Source organism: Sesamum indicum, linkage group LG12, assembly GCF_000512975.1.
Source record: "Sesamum indicum cultivar Zhongzhi No. 13 linkage group LG12, S_indicum_v1.0, whole genome shotgun sequence".
Lineage (NCBI taxonomy): Eukaryota > Viridiplantae > Streptophyta > Magnoliopsida > Lamiales > Pedaliaceae > Sesamum > Sesamum indicum.
In genome coordinates, this window is record NC_026156.1 from 864,418 (window position 1) to 872,317 (window position 7,900).

The 7,900-nt window shown below is 40.9% G+C and overlaps 1 protein-coding gene and 1 long non-coding RNA gene across 3 annotated transcripts in view; one reads left to right on the forward strand and one right to left on the reverse strand.

Annotated features, from left to right (window-relative positions):
• LOC105174875 overlaps positions 1 to 3,701 on the forward strand; it is a 5,458-nt gene extending 1,757 nt beyond the window's left edge. Inside the window, exons 5-6 of one of the 2 annotated variants that reach the window (XR_002288120.1) lie at positions 208 to 3,142; positions 3,593 to 3,699. This is a non-coding gene — a long non-coding RNA (uncharacterized LOC105174875). Of the gene's footprint in view, positions 1 to 207; positions 3,143 to 3,592 lie in introns of both variants that reach the window. The other variant, XR_848864.2, reaches the window with a different exon arrangement.
• LOC105174876 lies at positions 3,437 to 7,894 on the reverse strand. The gene is made up of 9 exons (XM_011097106.2): positions 7,457 to 7,894; positions 6,861 to 6,906; positions 6,680 to 6,764; positions 6,539 to 6,584; positions 6,351 to 6,449; positions 6,000 to 6,068; positions 5,588 to 5,921; positions 5,105 to 5,253; positions 3,437 to 5,019 (listed from the first exon to the last, which is right to left on the reverse strand). Exons 1-9 carry the CDS (start codon positions 7,874 to 7,876, stop codon positions 3,589 to 3,591), a joined length of 2,679 nt encoding a protein of 892 aa, XP_011095408.1. The 5' UTR covers positions 7,877 to 7,894; the 3' UTR covers positions 3,437 to 3,588.

Here is a 7,900-nt window from a genome sequence, read left to right on the forward strand (position 1 = left end):
GACTTGACTGTTGGACAATTTGTTTACGTTGTACGAAAAAGAATTAAGCTTAGTGCTGAAAAAGCCATATTTATCTTTGTCAAGAACATTCTCCCTCCCACCGGTAAGGAGGATTTTTAGGAGTGCTGATCAGTACACGACTTTACCTTTGTGCCGAGCTTCTGCCCTTTCTTGTTTAATAATTGTCTATGTTCTGTTTAACTGCAGCTGCAATGATGTCTGCAATTTACGACGAAAATAAAGATGAGGATGGCTTCCTATACATGACTTACAGTGGAGAGAACACATTTGGGTCATTCTGAAATTGGAGTCTGGCTGAGTCATGTATATAGTCCTAGAAAACATGTAAATTCTCTTTGATTATCTATCTGGTCTTATCCTTATCAAGAGATTGCTGTTGCAAACAATGTCAACTTCGATGGTTTTATGTTAATCCTATGGTAACTTCTAATATATTTTCAAGTTTCAGTTTCGTGTGTTAATATAGTTCCCTTGCTGCTTCAATAAACCTCTGCTGGCAGTAATTATGTGTTGGGCTCTCCTTATCCTGTTACTGAATACGGATTTAAAGCTATTAGGCCGCTCTCATTTCCCTGATCTCTAGAATGATTGCAGTGGTTTCGGCTGTAGATTTGGACCAAATCCATCTACAAAAGGCCGATGACTCCATGAACCAGCCGATTGATCCCCTCTATTTCAGGATTTCGACCAAACAGATTCCCCACCAAGAAACTGTTTTCCGACAAAATTATTGAGCTTTCACCAAACAAATCTTTATGCTACTACTGGGTCAAGCATTTGCCTGTTGGATTGCCACTTTGTACATGACAACCGCATACCAATTGGACGAACCAATTATGTTTTGGTGGCTCTCACAAGCAATGGTCAACTTCTCAAAATTACAGTCGATTTCCGAACTTTCACGGGTCATAACCACCAACTATGTTTTTAATTACTACTTATTTTTCTGCTAATGAACTCTATAGAATTGGTGCCAAAATAGGACACGCCGTCTAAATATTGTCAGAGACTTGACTAAAACACGATATGAAATTGGTTTTTGTATCTTCATTGACATTTGTACTCCTACTTTCAATATATTCATCTTCATTTTTCTTTTTTCTAGTCTTTGAAGCTTAAATTAACGAGACGTGTACGAAATCATAAGATTTGATCCCAAGAAATTGGATCGTGTGGTTGAGAAAGCATACACAATACATGACGTGAGTTTAGACACAAGTTCTTCTTTCCTAAATTACGGAGTCCAATCACAAAAATTCTTTTGAATTTCATATTTTAATTTTGAAAAGTAAATTTTACAACTTAGCTTGATAGAAACGTATGTTGCATAAAGCTATGTACCTAATAAGAAAATGGATGATGGTCAAAATAAAATGCAAAAACCAACGATTATTTGACTGAACTGACACCACCATTTTCTCAACGTTTTTCCGCTCACCCCAACATTGTATTATTGAAAAAGAAATTACAGTACGCTGAGCATTGCAAACTCTTGGTCAAAACATAATAATAAGTGCATCAAACACGTGTCAATAGAACCATTGGTCCTCCAAACAAAAGCGTGTCTTTATCCACCACACATAGACATTGTCCCGCTGCTTGACAAACTTAAATCCAAAATGCAAAAATATCATATTAGAAATAAAGAAATCTACATGCACGTAGTCATGGCCTCCTTATATTGACCTTAGAATTGTACCGAGTTTCACATGGAATAATTCAATGCCATTGCAATCGGGCAGTTAGCCGTTGCAAGCGTATATATAAAGCATTCCCACCCGACACAACCAAACAGCTTCGTCTCAAAGAAACAAGTCGCAAAGGAGAAGATCGAGAGAGAAAACAAACAACGCAGTAACAACACCCAGAGATCAAGAACATGGCTATGCCTTTGTTCAATATCTGGGGCTGCTTCTCGGAGCAATCGGAGAGGAGCAGGTACGTCTGTGAAGGCGATGTATGTTATCTACGTGGTTCAAAGGAATCACAGAGTTCCAATTCGAAGAAGAATGAACACAAATACAACATTCGGATCCCGTTCTATCGGATTTCATCCAGAAAGTCTTCAAGTTGAATCCCTTCATGTGGGGTACTTATAGCTTTGGAGTAAGGCTAATTTTATGCTTTTGATCAATTATTGTATATTGCTCATGTGGAGCCTTTTTCTTGCCCGCGCATCGGGTCAGCCCCTTTGCATGTTAGCTTATTAGGGGCAATAATCTTTGTGTAGCTGGCTAGTGTAGATATCAAAAGATTAAAGGTCCGGGGAGGGATTAGAGAAAAACTCGAATTCTTTAGGTATTTTAGTGCATGATGATATCCACCTAGATGCACGTGATGGGATATCTTGCTTAGACAATCTTGTTGTTTGAGCTGCAAACCTAGATGTTCTGTAAGTTTTAAGGTTTTTATGTTTTAGTGACTGTAAATTTTCTGTTTAGACCCCCTTTCAGATGGTATAAAAGTTTCCCCGTATCTCGTGGAAATTCTTTTTTCTCTCTTCTTATCTTCTGTTTTGGAATCACGGGCTTATGACAAAAGTCCATTCAGATATATTGAGGATATTGAAAGCAGAAGCATGATTTAACATCGAAAAGTTTCTGCTCTATGTGCCTTTTGCCTCTACAAAACTTTCTTCATGAGAAAATGCAGTTGACCCGAATTAACAAATTGAGTGGTGATATGAACTTCTCTATGCATACCGCGTCTAGTAAAAGTTGTTTGCGTTTTGCCATCTTTTCTTTAGCTCTCAGCCACACTTATTTCGGAATAGAACCGACAACTAGATCAACTTTTGATGTGAAAGGCTGGAAAGTAGGGATGCATCTATCAAATTCCACTTTATGATGGTCCATACCGGCATGGCCGGCCGTTGTGCAGAATTAGCTACACGGGATCATGTTGGATGTTGCAACAGTTAGGTTGGCACATTTTCCTTTTGCAATATCTGTGTGTTTTAAATGAAAATATGAAAATAATTTCCCCTTCTTGAACATCATCCCTGATGCGAGTTTGTCGGAAGAATCAGAAAGCTTCTGAAAGGAAAATCAAGAGACATGTAAAGAGGACTGCTTGTTGAGTATCATAAGTAAATTGAGAGAAAGACGATCATTTTCATAAGGTGATAAATTGCTCTCCTGCTTGAGACTTTAGCTTTCGACCAGAAACATGTGTGTGCTGTATTACTCATAATTCTCTGTCAAGAAAGAAGACAAAAAGGAATGGTTTCTTACAACTAATGATTTTTGTCCACCATCATTTCTGTCTGATGCCTACTTTAAATCCAATCAAGTAACAAGATAACCCTTACATAAGACTAGGGCCACATATCAGTATAAATGTTCTCATTTGGTCAGTCAGCAAACCAGAAAACATACTCACAATAACCCCCCCCCCCCCCCCCCCCCCCCCCCCCCAAATAATTGGACAGAGAAACTTGATCTAGTGTACTGAAGACATGATTCTCAGATGCAATTCATGACGGCAGATTTGACTTATGCACCAAACTGCTTCTATCTGACTGCCATGCCAATTACAACAATCTTCTTTTTCTCTAAATAAACTGTCTCAGAGTTGGAGAGCCAAATCAGGCTGCTGAGGATCAACCAGGACACCTGATGGAGGCTTTCGAGGAGACCCTGATTGGGAACCAATATTTAAGTCGGGAGCAAAATGCATCTGTGGGCTGAGATTTTGCCAAGTAGACTGCAGCTGGAACCTGGATAAATGAGCACTGGCTAGTTGCGGACAAACCATTGGTTGGTTGTGAAACTGTATCCCATTGCCTACTCTTATAGGTACTGGGCCTTGTGGTACAAAAGCATGACGAGATGGAGTTTTCCTGTCTGGTTGAACATGCATTCCTCGAGAAGCAGGAAACTCTCCATGAAATTGTGCTACTTGTGAGTGGATATCACGAGTTGAATTGCACAAGGAATCAGCATATATCTGGTCCTTCTCTAGATTTGCATTTGGCCCAGCTGGTCTAAATCCTCCGGCTCCTACAGACATCCATGCACGCGCAGCAGCTACAGCAGCAATGCTTGAGTCATTGCTGCTAGGGGATGGAGCTGAAGATAAAACTTGAGGAGCCCCAGTCGATAACTGATTTGAGGATAGTCTTTGATTCTGAGCTTTTTCAGCCAACATCCTCATCAACTGGACAGGATCACCCAGACCCTGCCCCTGCTGATGGGCTGATTTCGCCGAACCAAATGATGAACTGTCTAACGTATTACTATCCCATCCATTATCAACAACCCTTCCATTAGGCAGTCCTCCAATACTGGGTCCAATATTATCAGGCCTTCCAGAAGCTTCAGATGGAAAAAGGTTAATGTCCCTTGAAGTGAATTTCGTGAACATGGAAGTTTCCATTCCAGAACTCTTGGAAATTTGTCGGTGGCCAATGAGTTCAGCTGCATTTTTACTGAATGAGGGTGGACCTGTCGATTGAAACTGCTTCAAAACCTTCTCATCAGTCTCAACAGAAGTCCTAGAGTGTGAATATTGATGCTGGTTACTGGGATTAGCAGAATACCCAGGGTTCATCCCAGGTGATGAAAAGAAAGATGGTTTTGTTTCTGATACACTCATTGTAATCAGGTGCTCCTTGACTGGAAGAGTGGTGGTGATACTAGGAGCAGGGGAACTGACACCAGCAGGACCAATAAATGGGGATTTATTTTCCAAAACCGGCCTACTACCTGGGCTTTCCTCGGAAGACACTGTGACCATAGGGACATCCTCGAACTTCCGAGGATCAGCATCAGGCTGTACCTTCGCCAAAAAAGGCGGTTCCTTCACAGTGCAATTTTGTAGCATTAATACAGGAGTTGGAAGTGGCTCATAGTCTCCCACCCACCCCCGACCAAACTTGAATCCTTGAGGGAGCGCTTGTTCAATTCTCTTGGAAGTAACTTTCCAGGCAACAGATCCAAATGTTGTAGCAAAACGAGCCAAGCTCCTAGCATATGAATTATCCGAAAAAAGCCCTACCTGGTCGAGAAAAAGTGGGACTAAGTCGGTACAAATAATAATGACAAATGAAGAAGCATAAGATACAAATCTATAAGAGGCATACAGGAATCAATTGCTTGCTTTCTCCCTCAAAAGTTGACAAGATAGATTCCGAGGTGGTCACAGGGGAAGAGAGCAAGGTGCTATATGTGGCACGACGGTTTTCATCGTGCAGAAATGATTTCCTACCAAACCTAGAAACCGGACCCTTAACTGCAAGTAGAAGGTTGAGTAGTCAGAAGACAGCATCATATGCCAGGATAGATGAACTACACAAGATTCTATATGCTGAAATCACCACCTTTGTTTCCCAGGTGGGTACAACAAGTACAATGCAAGAATGATAAATGTTTTCCTTTCAAGATGCAGACATATGAAGGCGGATAAATAAAAGAATGCACAATCAACTGGTATGAATCAGTTATTGGATCCAAAAGAATAATTGGAAGTGTACCGACATTGTCCGGAGGCAACAGAGATTTTTTGCGTCAGTTATGCAGCAGATAAACCAGTCAAATGTTGTCAAATAATAAGGTCCATGAGTTACCTGGCAATGATTCTTCTCCCTTGTATAAATTGTTGTCATTCGATAAATGATTTCCTTCAGCAAGCACATCGATATTACGAGGTCTCTCGCATCCAACAGACTGGAGGGCATCTGAAGCATTATGGATATCAACTGTTGTTGCATGAATGACTCCTGATGAGAAATCAGAGCTAAGAGATTCTTGGATGGTCCGGCTCACAGACTTTTTTATTTGCCTTATCAAAGTAGAGCTAGATCTCATCTTCTGATCAGGCTTGACATCTTTTTCTGAGCATTCAGCATTCAACCTTATCTTATGAAATTCTTTTATGGCCAATTCTTTGATGCTGCGTGCCTTTTCAATGATAAAGGTGAACCAACAGTTGTCCCAAAAGAGTTAAAATAACAAGTTGAAAAAGTGCAGCCCCTTTACCTGCTTGTGGTATATGGTATCCGGTGCATTGTATTGCATTGCATTTGAGCAAATGAGAAAAACATCACTCTGCATGATAGCAAAACAGAATTACATGCAGAATAGGAAAACAAAATATGCATAATTCTAACATCGATAACAAACTCAAAAGCAAACGTAAAATCTAGAGTTCTGGTCACTGGTCAGTAATAGCCACCGACTGACAGAAAAAAAAAAAAAAAAAAAAAAAAAAAAAAAAAAGCAGCATATTAAAATTTAAAAAAAGAAAAACAAAAGACAAAGCAGAAATACCTCAGAAGGATATCCTTTCTTGGACCAAAGTAAAGGACACAAAAGGGAGCAGACACTCACCTCAAACTGTTCCAAAGTTGCATATGATCCATTTCCAAGCTTGCTCCTTACAGTGGCAAAGTCCATTGGGTGCTTTATGACATCATGGTAATCTGGAAGCTACACCAACAATAGAAACTAACTAGTTTGAAATTCCTCAGCACAGACGCCTGATACAAACCAAACATTCGTAATAACTACCCACTTACCTCTTCAGGATCAACGGGTTCTGCATAAACACCATAAATATCTTTCCTGCTCAAACAGGACATTAAAGAAATTGACATTAAAAAGTGTCCCTCTCATGCAATCTCATTAATGTTACCAATAATGTCGAATTAGTCACATACTTCTGAAGTTTGTCCAAAATCAACTCCAACTCCAAAGCTTTCCTATCAGGCAATGGTATCCCAGATGGAAACTCTGTCGGTGCCCCTATTCAGACCAAACAAATTCAACAAACCCCATCATAAGTTTCACAAAATTGAGAATATACACTTGTCAGAAAACCGTAATAGAAGAGAAGCGCACCCGGAGGTGAATGTTCAGCTATGGGTTCCGCCTCTTTTAATCTAACCTGCCAAATCAGAAGGCATCATTAGACTTCCAAAAAAGCCGCCAAGAAATAGACAGCTGATAAAACCATAAGTAATAAATTAGTAAATAAATCCGGGTAGCTTAGGAGAACAGAAGTCGGCGTGGGTGTAAGGTGATAGAAAATGAAGGCAGACAAACAACATGCGCGAGTGAGTGGGAACATGAGCGTGTGTACAATATAATACATTTCTGTCTGTGGCACCACGACTGTAGTGTGTTCTAGAGAGAGAGAGAGAAAGGGGTGGGAGCCTGATCAGAGTCTGTGGGGGTTAGTTTTTCTTGACAGTTAACCGACCGTTACGTATATATACATCAACATAAACACATTTCTCCCGACCACACAAACCACACGCACTGACCTATACACACACCACCTCTACATAAATCAAGACATTTTTGCTCCCTCTTATTGCCCAATTAAATTAATGAACTCCAATCCAACACAGCTTCACTTCATTTCCAGGCATTCTTGAATTCCCATTTTCGTCGTTTTCCATTTCTAGATCGAAACAACATAAACTGATAATCACCTCCTCATCGTTTTCGACACTATAGTTATCTTCGTCATTGACATCATCATTACCACCATCCATAACCTCGTCGATTTCTTCATCGATTTTCCGCTTTTTCAATGGCTCGCCACCGTCATCGGAGGAATTGGCTGACGTCGCGGGCGCATGGTCCACGCGCCGGGTCCGTCTCCGCTGAGGGGCTGTTGACTCAAGTTCACCGCCGCTCTGGAGTTTAAGAAGGTGCTTGAGTTTCTTCTCTCTGCGGTGCAGGTCCTCGTTTTCGAAGAGCTCGTCGTCATCAAAGTAGTCATCGAGGCCGAAGACGTACTTCACATTCCGCCGGCGATGACTACGGCGAAGGTCAGGCTCCGCCGCTGACGTCTCGATGGCCAGCGGATCCACCTTCGGTGGCCTCCCTTTCTTCTTCATCTGGGCCATCCTCAGGATATTTCTGCTCTCTCT